The 19,780-nt window shown below is 41.0% G+C and overlaps 1 protein-coding gene across 6 annotated transcripts in view; it reads left to right on the plus strand.

Annotated features, from left to right (window-relative positions):
* The first annotated feature begins 225 nt into the window (after positions 1-225).
* Positions 226-19,780, plus strand: part of SLC44A1 (solute carrier family 44 member 1) — a 176,031-nt gene continuing 156,476 nt past the window's right edge. For 2 of the 6 annotated variants that reach the window (XR_012922121.1, XM_012736797.2), the window contains exon 1: positions 1,247-1,574. Coding sequence is in view for 4 of the 6 variants with exons in the window: in XM_012736797.2 (XP_012592251.1) it covers positions 1,539-1,574 (36 nt within the window). In the remaining 2 variants the exon portion in view is untranslated. Of the gene's footprint in view, positions 244-1,239; positions 1,575-19,780 lie in introns of those variants that run through there. The other 4 variants (XM_076008895.1, XM_012736793.3, XM_012736798.2 and 1 more) reach the window with 4 other exon arrangements.

The following is a 19,780-nucleotide window of genomic DNA, read 5'->3' on the forward strand; positions in this document are numbered from 1 at the left end:
CTTCTTTTAGATTCCCTTCCAGTTCACATAAAGTCATCTTACTTCTGTGCTCTTTTTCTTCTACTTACACTGAGTAATCTTTAAAACTTCTGTCTTTTATTTGGCAAGGCAGTCCTTCTGGACTCTCACTCCCTTGCATCTATGCAAATAAACTTTTTCTTTTCTTTTCTAACTGATTCTCTCTTTGAGACATTCTGTTGACAAGATGAAAGGAGACACACATGAAGGCTGTAACAGTGTCTGGTATGTGGTTCTCTATGATCTTTAGTTTTATTTCTGTCACCTTTTAACTATTCTCAATTCACACTGCATTTCCTAAGGACTCTTCTGGAGTTGTAAATTTCTTGAAAGGAGTGACCAGGTCTACTCTAACTTGTTCTTTCCCTTGCCCCACCCCCCGTATTGATGATTTAGCAGCAGGAACTTTATCTCTTCTGTTCTTCTCTTTACTATCGCGGGACGTGCAGGGGTGGGGAGAGCGATGAATGCGGTCTTTTGAGTGCTGGGAGCAGCGAGAGGCTTCGGGCATGTTCTCAGTAAATATTTGTAATAAAAATTAATGTCAGCTCATTGTTTTTTGTGGGCTATCTTATGTAAGAACGTTTAGTTCAGATTCCGTATGGCTTTGACTTGAGAGCCTGGAGAACTTTTTGTCTTTTCCCTATTTCTGGCTCTTTATTACAATTGCGACCTTGGGTGCATTTCATTAGGTTCTTGGTCCCCTTCAAGGCTCAGTTTCCACATCAGCAAAATGGGGACAGTAGCAACAGATGCTTATTTCTTCCTCTTTTCTATCACCTATTCCTTCTTCGGGGAAGGTTTATCGTATACGCTTCCCTTCGGATAAAAAAGCAGCCGACGAGCGGGAAGAAGCCGGCAAGCTCCTCAGCTGCGCGCCCAGCGGGAAGAGGGAGAAGTCCCGAAAGCCTCCCCCGAGCCTCCCGGGTCCGGAAGCAACCCGGCCCCATTTCGGCTGAGAGTCAGCCAGGTCTTCGGGCTCCTCAGCCGCAGACGCCCTCTCGCCCCGAGACAGCGCTCTGCCTCGGTGCCACCGCGAAATGAGCTCGGCGCCGCGCAGGCTCTGACGCGCGCCAAAGGGCCCGGCCTCGTTCTGGCTGCCGCCGCCCCGCCGCCCGCACGGCGCTGCACTGGGGGCGGGGAGTCTGATGGGAGACGCGCGCGGCGCTGAGGAGGCGGCGGCCCGGGAGAGGGAGCGGGAGAGGGACTGGGCGCGGGAGGCGGGAGGCGGGAGACAGAGGGAGGCGCCGCCGCCGCCGCCGCCCGCCCCTTTCCGCTGGGAAGCAGCTGCAGCAGCAGGAGCGGAGCAGGAGCCGCGCAGCCGCCGCCGCCGCCGGGGGATGTGGCCGGCGCCTGCCCCGAGCCGCGCCGCCTCCTGAGTACCCGCCGCCGCCGCCGCCGCCGCCGAGCCGTGCGGGGCCAGGCCGCGCCCTCCCCGGGCGCCCGCCGGCTCGCATGCCGAGGGGCTCCGGGGCGTAGCTGCGCGCCCGGCGCCGCCTCCGGGCTCCTCCGGCCCCGCCATGGGCTGCTGCAGCTCCGCCTCCTCCGCCGCGCAGGTGAGGGGCGCCCGCCTCCCGGCCGCCCGCCCGGATGCCTCCCCCGCGCCGCGCGGCGGGCGCCCGCCTCCGATGCCTCTCGCTGCCCCCAGCCGCCCTTCAGCCCCCCGTCGCTCCAGAGACCCCCACCCCGCCTCCCGCCCCGCGCGTCCCGCGGCTGCCCCGGCGCTGGCTCGCGCGGCTGCGGGCTCTCGGGCGCCTCTGCGCGGCCCCCGGTGCGCCCTCGGCTCTCCCCGGCCCCTTCCCGACCTGGCCTCCTGCCCCCAGTCACACCTGAGCGCCGTCCCGCCCGCCTGCAGGTAGAGGCGACGCTGGCGCCTCCCCCGTGCCCCAGGTGGCACCCCCTTCCCTCGTCTGCCGGGCCTGGCTCCTCTTGCCCACCTCCGCCGACTGCGTTCTGTGTCCCTGGACGTGCACCCGACCTGGGCTCCTCGCCTCTCCCACCAGTTTCTGCTCCATTAGATATTCTGCCCCCTTCCTCTCGCCCCCGCCCCCGGCCGGGCTCAAGTGTTTCCAGCGGGGCCGGAGCCCTGGCACGGCCGCTTCCCGGGCCCGCTCGCCGCCTCCCACCCCATCCCCCCTTTGTGCCTTGACCCCGGGCACCGCGGCCTGCCCGCGCCGAGGCCCCTGCGGGAGCGCTGGCTCCGGGCCGGCCAGGAGATTGGGCACCTGGTGGGTGACGGGAGCGTTTCGGAAACTCCCTCTTTGTTGCCAGTGTAACAGGAGGAAGAGGTGCCGAATTTAGTTTTTCTGTGGGTACTGGCTGAATGTCGCTGAGCGCTGAGATGCAGAGATTTCTCCCAGCTTCCACCCTGCCCCCATCCAAATTTCGCCAACCTCCTTCTCCGATCCGAGCCCTTAACCTGGGTGGAAATGTTTAGACAACTGTATGGGGATCAAATGTAATAGAACTTGACTGCTGGCCACTAATAACTGAGAGGACCTGTTTGTAAATTACCTAATTTAGTGGATTAGTGAGTGTATTTACAAATACGATAAAAAGCAATCAGGAATACTGCATCAAACTGTCTGGTGGTGGTGTATGAAAAATAGGCTCTGACAACGCCTGGGATGTAATCTCACAGTTTCATTAGCGTAGAATTTAACTGTGGTCTGTGATTTGTTTGTTTTGGGGGGCAGAAAAGGGCTCTTGTTTTTAGAAATAAAAGCTGGTTGGTTCTTGGTGAAGAAAAATGCTAGTTTGGGGAAAAAATTCCTCCAGAGATCTAACATCTGTGATAATGCCAGAAGTGTTTTGCTGCTGCTAAATGACTATATATAACTCAGTTTTAAATAACCTGCATACTTGTTCTAAAAATCTGAGATCTGTTCGAAAATGACTAGAATTGCAGATGAATGGAGGACATTTATGTTTTATTAGGTATCCATCCTATTTGTTCAGTTCTTTTTTTTTTTTTTTTTTGAGTGTTTGATTACCCGTTTGCTCTTTTTTCTTTTTTTCCTACTAGGATTATAGTCAGGTTGATTGGTGTAGTTAAACCTTCCTATTCAGTTAGAATAGCAAAAGAAAAGTATATGTGGTGGTGTTAGGAAGGAGAGGCTTGATAAGTCAGGGTTTTCCTATAACATATAAAGGTTACACATACCTTTCAACTGTAGGAATTGAGGGGGGGGGCGTCTAGATGGGTGCTATTCATGTAATATTTACTTAAATGTAATTTCACCAAAATAGTATTTTTCACATTGCCTTTTCTTTTCAGAATTGGGTTACTTTACATTCTGTTTTGGTGGTGAAATGCCTTTGAGACAGGAAAGTATTGATAGTTTATGGATGGCTTGTTCAGCGTGTGAACGATTAAATTTGGGAGGGATGGATGATGCACCAGAAGTCTGCTTTAATAACAGGTAGTGGGTCTTGCATTTGCCTAGCTCCACAACATACTTTTCAGAATGCTGGCATATACATTTTCTGTGCTTTTACTTCGTCTTGCAGTTGCTATTTCCTTCATGCCATGTTCTACAGACAAGATGCATGTCATGTACCCGAAGGATGCCTTTTTTCCTGTGGCTTCCTATAACCAATCAGCAGCTGTCACATGCCTTTAAGTTCAGCTTTAGGGACTTGTAGTGTTCAGTGGAGCATTGAGGAACAGGTTTTGTGCCAAAGAGCTGGTCATGAGGTTTTTTTTTTGTTTGTTTGAGATTTTTGGCTTCCTCTTCATTTGTGAAATGTTAATGATCTGCTGGCATTTTAAAGCTCCTTTCAGAAGCATCATCAGTTTTAGAATACTATTGTATCCATATGTGTTGTGTTGAAATAAAATAGGAATGCAACTCCAAATCTTCTCCAGAGGGAAATGTCCACATCATTTTGAGCCTCTTTTAGGGGCCTCAAATGTATTTTCAAGCAGAATATGTTTGTTTCATCCCTTCTATGCTATTGTAAGCTTTTTGAGTATAGAGATGGCATTGTTTTGCTCATCTTTGTATCTATCCATTGTAGTGCCTCCCTGTACCTTGTACATGATAGTTGCCCAGCAATAGTCACTGATCTGGAATGTATACATACAAATTTGAACATCTGGCTAGCAAGTAACATTGAATATGAAGACATCCCTGACCCATGTACTGTTTCACTTCCATGGCTGGTTGACTAATTCCACCAAGCCATCCTCTCTGAACTCAAACCTGCACTGTTTAACCCTTTGCACTCGGATGTCGAGTGTGACTCGACAAGGTTAGCAAAAATTATAGAGATTAAAATTACTCTTTGAATGTATCAATAATTTGAAATATAAATAAATAAGTTTGTATGAAAAGAAACTCCAGTTTTTTATTCTACTGTCACGCTTTGTAAAATCTGGGGTAATTAAAAAATTAAATCCCGAGTAGAATAAAGGAATCGAGAAAAAAGCAAGCGAGTGCAAAAGGTTAAGTTAAAATTTACCTGCCTTTCTCAACATTCCTTCTTATTCTATCAATGGTACCATCAGCTTGCAGAATTGAGCAGGTTTTCCCTTTTCTCCTGATTCCCTGCTCAATGTGTATGTTTTGGTTGGAGCAGTGGCTATAGCATCTTGAAAGAGCTTGTCTGCAAACTCTAATGATAACCTGCATAGCACATCAAAACAACGTGCTTTGAGATAATCTGCAGTTTAGCTTTTCTCAGCTATATTATATCATCAGCAACTTTAAAGCCCTGGCACGTTTTATCAATGTAAATAAAGCACATTTTCTTTTTGTAGTAGGGATTCACTTTCAAAATATGATTTATTTTCTCTCATAGTCCCTTGCTGTGTTGTAGACTCTCATAAAAGAGTTGTGGTCTTCCAAACTTTCATCTTTTATAATCTGTCCTGGTATTATTTTCATTTTCTTGGCAGTGTCTGGGTATCATAATTTCTCATCAAAATAATTATCCTGTTTTAGGATTTAGATCACAGAAAAGTGTCACATTCTATACTAGCATTTTCTTGCTGAAGGAGCAAAATATTGGCAAAATGATTTGTGTGGTATCAGGTATGCGCATGTAAGAATCTTAAAAGTGTCTAGGGAATCAGGGCTCTTTTAGAACTCTTTTAATTTTTTTTTTTTATTAGTGACCATTGCAAGTTGTTTACTTATGTTAGTAGCTCAAAACAAGCCAATACATGATAGCCTTTGTCTAAAAGTCTTTTGAAGGGAACGTAAAAGTAGGATAGCCTTGGGTTTCTTTTTATGGCGTTAATCCTCTCTAAGGCTCTTAAAATTTATTCCCATCTCTCCATAATTCGTTTGTTCTGTTATAACCTGACATAATTTCTATTCTTGTAATGTTAAACTTCAAAGTTCACTTGTAAATCTTTAGATTTATTAAATGCTCTTTCCCATTGACAAACCAGTTTGAAGGAAGCTTTTGAAAGATTACTTAGCAAACTGCCCTAAGTCATTGTCGTTAATGGCTAGATCATTATTTCTCACAGCAGTGCTTTGGAGGCCAGGAGATTTTGCAAGTTGTGAAGTTCAGTGTCCTTCAGTTCTAACCTTAGAAATTTGCAAGAGATGGAGGAGAATCTTTCTTGTTGAATAAACTACTTACTCCTTGTCTGTCTGACTGTAGGAGACTTTTGTCTACTGTCTTATCCCATGTTCTTAAAATTGAGGGCTGTATATTTCACTGTCTTTTTCTTTCTCATTATCTTGTTTTGGGAGTAACGAAAAACAATCAGAAGTTGTTCACAAATACTTGTTAACATTTGAGTATGTTAACTGGTGCCTTAACAGACTTTTAATAATACCATAGTCTGTGTCTGCTGTGTGGAATTCGAAGTCGGATGGTAAAACTGAAATTTGAAGAGGATAATGGGAATTACCAACAGAGGTTATGATCATTTAAAATATGTCCTGCAAAATTTACCTGCTCTAACTAGAACAAAAGGTCATAATATGAAGACTTTTTTTTTCACATCTGAATACTGTGTTGTTAGGGTAGATAATCCACTCCTCAGAATATATAAATCAAAAGTTAATGTCAAAATTGGCTGGAAAATAGTGTAAAATGGTGATACTTTTTGAATAGCTATTTTTCACAGCCATTTTCATGTTTTAATCTCTACAGTAACTCTGAAGTTGATTTTACTTCCATTGGACAGCTGAGGAGATGGAGACTTGGAGATTATGAAACTTGGCTAAAGTCACAGGGATACTAAGTGATAGATTTCAACTTCAGGCCAGGTCTTCCGAATCTGAGTGCTGTGCTTCTAGGTTCACATACACGATTCCTAAATCTTAATTTGCATCTCACTTTTTTTTATCTTTAGGAAAGGCTTACTCATGAATTAGAGGATTTCCAAGTTAAATTTCATGCCACCATTTTGAACTTCCTGAAGTTACCAGCTAGGGAGTAACATAATGTAATATAGCAGATCTAGCCCAGTTAGAATGCTTCCAGGCTTAGCAAATGCTATCAAATACCATTTGATATATTAACAGCCCTATCATTTAAAAATGTTATTAGCCTATAATTACTTTTAAAAATATATTTTACTGGGAATTGGTTAATAGCTATTTTTCTGTGTTCCCCTCCCCCTCAGACTACTGAGGAAAAATGAAATATTTTAGTTTTATAATTCTGGCTCAGATTTTTGTGACTCTAGGGTATATTAGAGACAAATCAATTCTACTATCTCACTTTTCTGTTGATCCAAACTATACTTTAGAAATATGAAGTAGTCTAAGATCAGAGGGTGACATTATGAGGTAGCTGGGACTAGAAACTTGCTTAGTCTCTTAATCTCTTGCCCTTCCTGTAGTACAGTGCTGTTAATTCTTAATGCCTTAGATCTTCTTTTCTTTTCAACTATGCCTGCACATTGGAATCACGTGGAGAATTTTAAAAATCTCTGGATCTATCTCACAGAGATTCTGATTTAATTGGTTCAGGGATGTTACCTGGGCATCAGAATTTTTGAAAGTTTCTCTGGTGATCTTCATGTGCCACCAAGATTGAGAACCACTGTTCCATCCCCTTCCTTATTCTTATGTCTATGGTTTCAGTTATAGCCTGGATGCTGACAATTCCCAAACTAAATTGCTGAATTAAAACAAACCTAGTCCTCACCTCTGATCCTTATATCCAACTGATTGCTTAGTACTTAACGCTAGAATATCATGCAGGCAACTCAAACTCAGTGTGTTTAAAACTGACCTCAAAATTTGTACACACACCCATTCCCATGCCCCCAAACGTCTTTTTCAGTACTGTGTCTCTGGCTCACTGAATGATACCAGTGTCCTGGTTGTGCAAACTGAAACCTGAGTCCAGTAGGGCCTGCCTTTTCACTCTTCCATATCTGGTCACCCCATCTTGCCTCTTTTACCTTCTAAATGTCACTCCCAGCACCCCCAGTCGAAGCCTCTATCATCTCCAGCCAGGATGTTGGTTGCAGATCTCCCTGAATCCATTTATGCTCCATTTCTAATCTTTTTCCATATTGCAGTGTTAGTGGTCTTTGAAAAATCCAAAGTTAATTGTGGTTCTCTCCTACTTAAAACCATTTAGTGGTTTCCCATTGCTCTTAGGAGAGACCAGAATTCCTGATCCTGGTTAACATGACCCTGCGTGGCAGTTCTCCATCTCCCAGCATCATCTTGTACCATGCTTTTCTTTGCTCTTTGTGCCCCAGCCTCATAGTTTCTTCAGTTGGTTATACTCCTTCATCTTCTAGGGCTTTTGCAAACACTATTCCCTTGTATAGAGGGCTCTTTGCTTTTCTCCCTGGGCTTTGACTGATTACTTTTAAGTTTCAGCCTAAAAGTCACTTCCTTAGAAAAAGCTTTTCTAATCTTTCAAACCAGGCCATGTCTCCTCATTAAACTCCCATAGCCTTATGTGTTTTCCCTTTGAGCATTTAAAGCAATAAACAAATAATTACACAGTTAGTATTAGTGTCTAGACCAGGAGTTGGCAAACAATAGCCCATGGACCAAATTTGACCCCCTGTCTGTTTTTGTATGGCTTGCAAGCTAAGAATGGTATTTATATTTTTAAGTGGTTGAAACAAATCAAAAGAAAAATATTATTTCATGAGAAACTTATTTCATGAATTATGAAATTTGAATTTCATTGTTCACTGATAAAGTTTTATTAGGACACAGCCATACTCACTCATTTACATATTTCCTGTAGCCACTTTTATACTATAATGGTGGAGCTGAGTAGTTGTGAAACAGTTTTGAATCAGACCTTTTGGCCTGCAAACATAAATATTTCCTTCATGGCCCTTTACAGAAAATGTTGGCTGACCCTTGTTGTAGACTGGGTTGATGAAGAGAGAGACTACATCTGCTTTGTTTATTGCTGTTATTCTCTGCTTGGTTGGTACCGGTATCTGGTGTTTTAAAATTTGATATAATTTTTTTTTTTTTTTGAGACAGAATCTCACTTTGTTGCCCAGGCTATAGTGAGTGCCCTGGCGTCAGCCTAGCTCACAGCAACCTCAAACTCCTGGGCTCAAACTATCCTGCTGCCTTAGCCTCCCGAGTAGCTGGGACTCTAGGCATGTGCCACTATTCCCGGCTAATTTTTTCTATATATATTAATTGGCCAATTAATTTCTTTCTATTTTTAGTAGAGATGGGGTCTCATTCTTGCTCAGGCTGGTTTCAAACTCCTGACTTTGAGCGATCTGCCCGCCTCAGGCTCCCAAAGTGCTAGGATTACAGGTGTGAGCCACCGTGCCCGGCCAAAATTTGATATACATTTTTTTTAAAAGCACAGATTCTTCTTTGGAAGAAGATTCTTAACAGAATTTTTAGCAGTATTCTTAAGTTGCAGTTACATGTCATGTGTGAACCAAATGTTCTTACAGAGGTGTAAATTACTAGGTCAAGGTGGATGGGAAAAGGCTAGTGCACTCATAATGGGCCAGTTGGATTTACAGTGCTGATGTTTTTATAGCAGGCACAAATGGATGGTACTTTATGGCTAGAGTTGTAAAGAAAAAGTGAGCTAGTGAAAAACTTAACTCATTAAGGAGGCATTGTTATCTCTACTATGGGAATTCATTCTGTGAAGATGGTTAAAGTTTTTGACACACTAACAGTTCTTCCCTCTTGGTGCTTTTGTTTTCTCATTTATTTGGAATATGGCAGAGCATGATGTTCCAATTTTGAATCTATGCATTTTATCAAATTCAGTAATTTTTTAAATGGTGGTTTTTAAAAGAGATTTGCATTTTTCAGTATGTTTTAATATATTCCACACAAATGGGATGTGTGTCAGTGTTTTCCCCTTGGTGGACTCCTTTCTAATTGCATAATATGATAATTGTTCTATACCAGGATTTATATAATACACATTTGGCTGGTAAACCGCTGGAATTAATTTTTTGTGAAAATAATGTTATTACTCCTTTTAGTGGATCCCTACAACATCTTACAACCAAGTCTTATTTAGACTTTTATTTAGTAGGGAAAGTCTTCAAAGCAATTTTTATTCCAATTTTTAAGGTTGCCAGATGTGCTGAAAATTGTTAAACATAAGTGTTTGATTTCTGGATACATTTTTATTATGTTAAATAAGAAAAATAGCAAGAAGGATGGAAAAATTGAAAACAGATCATTACTTCAAGATGTTTAAGTAGCAGTGTAGGTATTAAAGTTTGCTTTATTTTTTTTGTAGCATTGTGATTATATAATGATTTTCATAATCTTGTAAGATTCTTCATAATGAACCTCTTAGGATGTTGTAGCTATAAGAAAGGAAAAAACCCTTTAAATCCAAATAGCTAAAATGTTAAGGAAAATGTATTCTCTCCTGTAAGTCAAGGAGTAGGTGTAGCTTCCAGGTTAGATAGTTCAGTGGCTTCATGATCTCAGCAAGGACCTAAGTTCTCTCCTTATTTCTTTTTTGTCATTGTAAGGAAAGTAGCTTTTGCTCAGCCTCCCGCAGGATCCTGAGATGGCTGTGGCTCTTCTGACCTCTTTTGCTGGGCTGACAATCTCCAGTGGTTTTCCTCTCATGGGAATTAGGGAGGGCTGCACACTCATCCCTAAGCAGGCTCTAGCAAGGGGGAGGCAAAGGAGCCGGGTGAGTGGTTTAGACTAACCAGGATTTCCCTCTGAGAGAGTGACACCAGAATAAAAGTAGGACTTTGCCAGCCAGGCAGAAAGGGGAGGGCCAGTTGGTGGTTGAGTTGGCAGCACATAGTTTTGCTATTTTCTTTGGCTGTAAGATCACACTTCTATAGTGTTTCCTAACATTTTGCTTATAGCACCATTATAAACTTTTCACAGTTCATAGTTGAAAGTCACCCAATTATCTTCTTATTCTCCCAGTGATAACTCTTCTGGCCATTGCTGAAGCACTTGTCTTTTTCTTTTGCCCACCCCACTGCCTTTTTCCCATTCTGAGCCAAGGATAGCTTCTGATGAAGAGCTTTTGAGGTTAGAATAATGGTTAAGTAGCTAACTAGTGTTCCTGCAAGCGGTGGTCCCCAAGAGAACCTTGTGGGTTAGTATAACCTCTTCCCTTCTTAGCTCTCAATTTCCTTTTCTACTTCTTTTAAATTCTTCTGTGTTTATTGCTGTCTCATTGGTACTCATTTTTTCTCCTTTTCCCCAAAATTTTCATTTTCTTTCCTTTTCTTTCCACTCCTACCTGTTATACTTAAGGAACTGTAATACTGAGTTGAATATACTAGAATAATACTGAGTCAAATATACTAGAATAGAGAGGGAAAAAATGGTGCCTCAGTTATTTTTAACCTGTTTCATTTTAGGAGTTGCTCATTCTTTTTTTTGTGTAAGCAGTAATAAAACTGAAGATTCACATCATTATTTAGAATATCTTTATGATATAAAGAGCTATCACAGAATCTAAAAAGCATCTCTGCAATAAATACTTTGCAAAAGAGGAAATAAACTATGTGTAAATATATTTAATCTTATCAGTAAATAAAGCATACAGACACTCTTTTACACCTATAACTTTGGTAAAACGAAACAGAGTAATATTAATTGCCCATGTGGTTTTGACTCATATACTTTATTGATTTTCTGAATAAATTGGAATGACTCTCTTGGGATACTGTTTGACAACATACATTAAAAGCCATAAAAAATGTTGATACTCTTTAGTATTTCAAAAGTACAGTAATAGTATATGTAAAAATCTGTTCATTGTAGTATTATTTATAATAGCAAAAGTTTAATTTTAAACAGTATATTTTATGTGTAAAACTTTCTTCCTTCTCTTAGTATAAAATTCATTTGAATAGTCTGGGTGCAGTGGCTCACACCTCTAATCCTAGCACTCTGGGAAGCTGAGGTGGGACAGTTGCTTGAGGTCAGGAGTTTGAAACCAGCCTGATCAAGGGCAAGACTGTGTCTCTACAAAAAATAGAAAAATTAGCTAGGTGTGGTGGTGTGTGCCTGTAGTCCCAGCAACTCAGGAGGCTGAGCCCAGGAATGTGAGATTGCATTGGGCTATGATGATGCCACTGTACTGTAGCCTGGACAACAAAGTGAGACTTTGTCTAAAAAAAAAAAAAAATCATTTGAATTTATTGTACTATTGTACTATTTATTGTCTATTGTGCTTCCCCATCCCCAACTATAATAAATGATCCTCCGTTAATGGGTGAGAGAATTTTTGCCTTCCTCATAAGAAGTCTTTATTTCTTTTCTAAAGGGCTAATTAGAATCTAAAGGACCGAACACTACTGTGTACTAGCATGAGTATGGGCTCTATAGCCAGACTACATGGGTTTGAATCTCAGCCCTGTCACCAGTTGGGTTATTTGGGCCAAATTCTTTTAACATTTGGTGCCTGAGTTTTCAGCAGCTGTAAAATGGAAACAGTAATAAAATCTGCCTCATAGAATTGTATCTAATCACATACTTGTGAAAATATCTCAGAAATTATGATATTAATATAAACTAAATCTCTTATATGTTCTCATAATCATTAATCCTCCCCTTAAAATATTCTGTGTTTGAGTTTTGGAAAAAGGACCCTGACTTCCAAAAATTTTAAATTGTGTCAGAAAGATGAGTGCAGAGAAGGAAACAAACAGCAATAATGAGAGGCTAAATTGGGTGGTTAGGAGTTCAGGGAATGGGGAAACTAAGAAGGGATAAAATAGCTGGGGAGTGGGCTTCTTGAAGACAATTTTTTTTTTTGCATATTTTTTTTTGGAGACAGAGTCTTGCTCTGTTGCCTAGGCTAGGGTGCTGGGGCATTAGCCTAGCTCACAGCAACCTCAAACTCCCAGGTGCAAGCAATCTTCCTGCCTCAGCCTCCTGAGTAGCTGGAATTACAGGCATGCGCCGCCATGTCTGTAGAGACAGGGTAGAGACAGGGTCTCTTGCTCAGGCTGCTCTCGAACTCTTGACCTCAAGCGATTCTCCTGCCTCAGCTTCCCAGTGTGCTAGGATTACAGGTGTGATCCACTACGCTCGGCCTGAAAACAATTCTTGATCTGGCCTGCTGAGATTTAGAAGGAGTGGAAGTGTAGACAGATTTTAGTAGAAAGCAGGGAGAAGAGGGCATTCTATTGGAAAGGACTAGCTTGATTAAAGGCAAGGAGACAGTAACTTGCTGCATGCCAGCATGGGAAGGAGACCCGACTGGAGTAGAGAGAAGAGATGTTTCATAGAGGGGAGGCATTAATATTTGAAGGGGAGAGAAATGGGCAGCCATGGAATTGTTTTCAGAGTGGTTTAAGGAAGATTAATTTGACAGTGTGTCTGTTCTTCAAGTGGGACAGATGGAAGGCAGAGGCCACCCAGGAAACTGCTCAGCAACTCAAACCAGTGTAGATGGGGAAACTCAAAAGAGACATTACGTAGTTGAAATAGGGCAGACTTTCCTGAATTAATCTGGATATGTGGGATAAGGGAGAGGGAGAAAATAGAAGTTTGAATGCTATATAATTGGGGAAGAGTATAATAATGGATGGACATGAGAGTGGAGATGGGGCCCAGTTTGTAGGGAGGGGAAAGTGAATTCCATTTTGTGTGGATGGTGTTGAGGTGGCACTGATATTAATACCTCAAGGTGGTATTTTCCATAGGCAATAGAAGACCCAGAACTGGATTTCAGAAAATGTTTGAAGCATAGAGGAGATGCTTTAAGGGTGGTGGTCTCCAAGGGGAACAAAGGGGCACTATGAGAGCATACAACTAGGGAATGAGCACAGGGGATAGTAATGACCAGTCATTACTGGGGATTTATTGTATGGTAGACTGCAGGCTAAATGCTTTACATGCATTTCTCATTTTATTCTCACAACTCTAAGATGGGTACCAGTTAGTACAGATTAAGAGACTGAGGCTCAGAAAGGTTAGGTAGCTTGCCAAAGATCACCCACGTAGTATAAAGCCAGGAGTAGTTTCATCCTGTGGATTTCCTGCTGCATTGCCTTCCCTCTGCTATTCTGAGAAACTGCTACATTAAATGGTATGTTGAATATACCTTAGATATCACTTTTATGTCACTTAAATCCAGAGATTATGTATGCTGTTTATTCTCTTTAAAGTGTACGTGTAGGTTGGTTTTAAATCAGTGTACCTCTGACTAGAGGCCAGAGTCCTACAGCTTGGAGCAGAAGTCTGTAAGTGGTGGTTATAAACTTCAGACTTTAGGGGCCAGTGGCTGCTGTGCATTTCTTTTTGGGCCCTCCTACATTTTATTCTAAGTACTAAGTCTGAACAAGTCTATCATGACAGTAGGTTTTGCTACATGTGACTACAATTGTATCCTTTCCCATTAATTCACTGATTCTTGAGAATATAATTTTAAATGACGAATGGATATTTTTATGTTTAGTCGGTCTTTGGACATCCATGGCCTCTAAAAGCGTTAATGTAATTGATGCTAATGTTATTTAAGTACCAACAAGGCTCAGGAGAGCAGGAAAAAAGGAAAGGGTGAAGAAAATGGCCACACTGAAGTTGACTCTAGCACAAGTGATTAGCGTGCACATTAAGATCAAATTACGAAGGCAGAGATTATTACCACCAGGGCAAGAGCTGGAATTAAAAAAAAAATAAACTTCACTCTAAAAACTCAGCATATTGAAGAGAATTTTGTTTCTTGCTTGCTAAACCCTGAAGTTTTTCCAAATCTATTTTGCATGTGATTTTGTGTTTCCATCTAAACACATGTTTAGATGTGTTTAGAACACTTGATGTTCTAAAAACATCAAGTGTTGGAGGACAATTCTAAAGACATTGAGTTTTAAAGTCTAGCATATTAAATATATTTTGAAACTAGCCGTACTTTTCATCAAGAAAAACATTTTGGAAGATATACTGGTGGTTGAAGTAGATTTTGGTTACAAAAGCTTGGAAATAATACTTTAATAAGATACTTCATTTTGAAATTGAAAGCAATTCTAATTTTGATGATTATTTTAAAAAGTTTATAGTTTAATAGAATCTGAAAAAGTAAGCCAAGGCAAAGTAAATACATGTTTCTCTTGATTAGTAACAAACAAATTGAGCAGGAAGCCTTCCAGGCAAGAAAGGACCTGCTACTTAACCATCCCATTTAGGATACAAAGGTTTCTTATATAAGAATGCCTTGATCAGGATTTCTCCCAAGTAAGTGCTTCCAAAGCCCCAGGGCTTCAAGATGTTCCTCCAAAAAAGGGTTCTCAGGTCAGAAAAGTTTGGGAGGTTCTTGCTCACTCTGTTTCACTCCACTCCCACTCTCCCCACCATTTGAACAGTCATAGCGCATATTGAAATATTAAAGGGTTATTTCCCTACCCTTACCTCCAGGAAACCAATTTATCTTTGCTTAACTGGACTTACCTTTGCTTTAAAATTTTTTCATCACACCTTGAACTACTCTCCTGCAGAGCACCCTTTGAGAAACAATACTTGAAATATTGTTTCCCAATTCCATTCTCCTAAGTGACAACACAAATGATTATAGTGAAAACAGAAGAACAAGAAGGTTGTTGAATCAGGTGACTCTTAACTAGGACACACCCAGTAAGATCTAAAACTCAGTTCAAGCACATTAAAAACTTTAACACCTTCTTTAAAATATTGGCAAAATGATGTAAACAAATTTCAAGTCACTCAAGTATATTATAATTTAAAAGCCTTTCATGTGAATCACTGTTTCTCAGATTAGTGGTTTGAGATCTCCAAGGGTAAGGTAAATGATTAGGGTAGGGTAAGTGATTTACAAAAGGATCTTTCAAGTTTGAAATTTAAGAATCTGAACTGCTATGGGGCCAGCCATCTGCACTTGAGGGTTTTCTTCTTTCCTCCCAGTCTGCTGCAGACGCTAGGGTCAGTTATATTAATAGTTATCACGTAACACTCCAAATGGCTATCTGGAGATGCGACCTGCTGATCGAATGCTGTCTTTTGTTGGAGAGAGCATTGAGGACAGGGATGATGCTATATGGACCAAGCAAATAATTGATCCTCAATAAATATTTATTGAACAAATGTGGAGCAGGGATGAGGGTATTCAGAGACTAAGAATTGAGTTTGTGATGCAAATGATACTTGTCAAAATTACTACTAAAACAAATATAACCTGTCAATGGAGGGAAGTGGGAATGAACCTGAAAATTAAAACTAGCTGCTGTTGGAAATGTTTAATTCTGGTGGGCTTTGGAACCATGCCAGGCAATCAGCACTGGTCAATAGATATATAAGAATGAGGGCTTCCCTTCCCTTCTGCCACTCCTCCCTTCTCCCCCACCCCTAACACACCCCTTGTTAATGGCCCACAGAGCAAAATGAAAGCTCTTCTGGCCTGTCTTCTCAGTGCCTGCCTAGGGGCAGAGTGGGTAGAGGTACAGTCCTGCATATTTTGTTCAAAGTGCAATGCACTGCATGAATGACCCTGTTCTGCCCAGCGCAGCAGCGAGAAGCTCCCAGGGCAGGAGGAAGATGCTGAAAAGAAAAAGTAAGAGAATCAAGAATGTCAGTAGAATAAAAAGAACATTTCCACTCGAATGTTTATAGCAGCACAATTCATAATTGCAAGGCTGTGGAAACAGCCCAAGTGCCCATCAATCAAAGAATGGATTAATAAAATGTGGTATATGTACACCATGGAGTACTATTCAGCTCTAAGAAACAATGGTGATATAGCACACCTTATATTTTCCTGGTTAGAGCTGGAACCCATACTACTAAGTGAAGTATCCCAAGAATGGAAAAACAAGCACCAGATATATTCTCCAGCAAACTGGTATTGACTGAGTGGCACCTAAGTGGACACATAGGTGCTACAGTAATAGGGTATTGGGCAGGTGGGAGGGGGGAGGGGGGCGGGTATATACATACATAGTGAGTGAGATGTGCACCATCTGGGGGATGGTCATGATGGAGACTCAGACTTTTGGGGGGAGGGGGGGAAATGGGCATTTATTGAAACCTTAAAATCTGTACCCCCACAATATGCCAAAATAAAAAAAATAATTAAAAAAAAAAAAAAAAAAAAAAAAAAAAAAGAACATTCCAAGCTGGCCACATGCTTTGGTTGGGTTCAACTTTTATTGACTGGTATGCTGCTCAGGTTGCTAAGTACTGGGTTTGACAGAGAATGAGACTTTCTCTCTAGAAGTATGCAGTTTGTTACAGGAGATGCTATGGGGGGCATGTAGGGGCTTCTTCAGGGTGCCATAACACAGCTGAAAAAATAGCCGAAAATTGCCATGGTTTACAAGGTGTGAAGTACTGATAGTTTCTTGTTAGATTCTAAACTAATTTTCAAAACTAAGGAGCTAGATGAATAAAAGTGCCCTAAAGGAATATAGACATTATTTTTGAAATATGATTTGTGTCTATGCTTAACTGGTGAGGATGGAGCTCAGTAGACTTTAGGATAAAGTTATTGTGTCTATGAGCATGACAGTATTTTATTATACAGGGTGAAAGAAAAGATGCTATCCTTAAATAGAAAGTAACAGCTTCAAATGCCTAGATAGTCACACTGACTCTTGAGGAAGTCCCATAGAAACATGGTACCTGCAATATGTGCAATATTTTAATTTTCATGTTGAGATGACCAACATTTAAGCTAAGGTGTGCTTTTTGTTCTTTGATAGAGCAAGGTTCCAGAAATGTTAAAATAGAACACATCAAAGTATTCTTTTGTGTTTGACTAACCTATGGTGGCTCTTTTGCTGCTCTTAAGGCTTAAGCATTTATGACTGAGTCATAGATCTCTGCCCTGTCACCCTGCCAGGAAACTCAAGTGCTCTTGTCATGGTGCCAAAGTCTCATACCTAACTGGGTACAGTGACTTGTTTAATGTTCTGTGGCCACCAAGTCACAGGGGCCAGAGTAGATTCAGGGATACCTGACTCCAGCTCCTTTCTTCTTACTGCATCAGACCACCTTCTCACTCCTCTTCCAGCTTTCTCCCACTCAGACACGCATTTTCTCTTCTGCTCTTTAAGTATTTATACCTCATCTGCTTCCAAAAATATTTTAGATGATTTGTAATCAAATGTAAATACATTTAGGACTTTTGAAATGAAAAGTCAAAATCTGAAAGGATATGGAGGTGGAGGCGGGATAAAAAGGAAGAAGCAGCAAAAATGTACTGAGTGCCTGAGCTGCTCCACCTTCCAGTGTTTCTAGTCCTATTTTAGAATGGTGCTAATAAAAAGGAAATGATCACCTCGAATCCTTTTACAGAACTGCATGACTGGCAGGGACTTAAGAGGTCTGCAGTCTAACCTACTGAGGTAGCCATGAATTTTATATCACATGCACTAAGTGGATTTTGTTCAGTCTCTGTTTAAACACCTCCAGCAATGGAGAACTTGCTGCTTCCCAGAACAGTTAATTCTAGTTTCAGGCAGTTATTAGAAATTCTTTTTTTTTTTTTGCACAGCTGAGCTTCCTGTCTATGTAACTTAATTGTTGGTCTCGATTCTGCATCCATTAGCCATATAGAAGAAGCTGAAGTGTGTGCCAAGTTGTGTGTGTGTGTTTTAAATTTATACACCTTTAGTTTAGTTTATATAACCATTTCTAAAAGTCATGCTTCCAGAACCTTTACTATTCTGGGCCCCCCTATCTTTTCCTCTTATGCATTTATTTATTTAGTTAAATTAGTTAATTTATGAATGAATGAATGATAGGGTCTTGCTCTGTTGCCCTGGCTAGACTGTAGTGGCATCATCATAGCTCACTGCAGGCTCAAGTAATCCTCCTGCTTCAGCTTCCTGAGTAGCTAGCACTATAGGCACACACCACCATGCCCAGCTAATTTTTCGGTGTTTTGTAGAGATAGGGTCTTGCTATGTTGCTCAGGCTGGGGTCAAACTCCTGGCCTCAAGTGATCCTCCCACCTCAGCTTCCCAAAGTGTTAAGATTACACTCGTAAGACGCTGCACCTGGCCTGATTTTTTATTTATTTAATTTTAATTTTTATCAAAGTTATACATGCACATATTTTAATGAGTTAAACATTTCTAGGAGGCTTGCTATTAAACACCCCCCTCCCCCATTTTCTGCTGCCCTGAGGCTACTTTTAAATCTTTGAGTTAATTCTTTTACTTTCCCCACTCTGGATCCCTAACATGCTTGTATCCCTGCCTCCTCATTCTTCAGTTTTCAGCATTAATGTTAGCCTCCATTATGGAATAAGAAGATTGAGCTCTCTTCCAACACCAGCCTTTGCCCCTGCCCCCTCCCCCACACATATTTCCTATTGCCCTCATCCTTCTGCTGTAGAGTTATCATAAATGCTTGGATCAATGTTCAGTCTTTACGTTATGACTAAGTGAATGCTCTTAACAGCTGAGTCATGTCACATTTCTTCATTTGTTGCTCTTGGAGATATTTGTCTTGTTCTGCTATTTATCTAGTTTTCTATATACTTATGACTAATTGACTTATAAACTCTGACCTGGTTGTGTGAATCTCCTTTGAGTAATTCCAGATGCCTTAGATGTTCCTTCTGTTTCAACTTCCTGAAGAGATTTCTCCCATACTTCCAATCTGGGCTGACTATTCTTCAGGCCTGCTACAAAGCTGTCAATTTGAGATCTCTATTCACACAATACCTGGGATTCCCGTAGTCTTTCTTGCATTGAATTCCCAATTATCTGGATCTCATGCTTTTTTTTAATTGTTCTTAAATTTATCTATAGTAAAATTCAGGTTTTTTGTTGTGGTATGAGCTTTGAGACATGCATAGAGTTGTGGGACCACCACCAATACCAAAATACAGAATGGTTCTCTCATTTCCAGAAGTTCCCTCAAGCTGCCCCTTGGTAGTCAAATCTCTCCCCCACTTCTGGCAACCACTGATCAATTTCTATTTTTATAGTTTTACTTTTTCAAGAAAGTCATATAAATGGTATCATACAGTATTTTGACCTTTTGATTTTGGCTTCTTTCCTTAAGCATAATGCATTTTAGATTCATCCATATTGTTGCATGAATCAACAGTATGATTGGTTGTTTGTTTTTATCATATTTCATTGCATAATTATACCACTTGAAGGACATTTAGGTTGTTTCCAGTTTGGGGTGATTATTAATAAAGCTGTTATAAACATTTACATGCAGGTTTTTGTGTGCTTTCATTTCTCTTGGGTGACTACCTGTGAGTGGGATTGCTGGGTCATATGGAAAGTGAATGTTTATAGGGAACTGCCAAACTGTTTTCCATCAGGGCTATACCATTGTACATTTCCACGAGCACTGTATAACTGTTCCAGTTGTTCCATATTCCTGGCAGCACTTGGTATTGTCAGTTTATTTTATTTTAT

The sequence above is a fragment of the Microcebus murinus genome, chromosome 12 (assembly GCF_040939455.1).
Source record: "Microcebus murinus isolate Inina chromosome 12, M.murinus_Inina_mat1.0, whole genome shotgun sequence".
Taxonomy (NCBI): Eukaryota; Metazoa; Chordata; class Mammalia; order Primates; family Cheirogaleidae; genus Microcebus; species Microcebus murinus.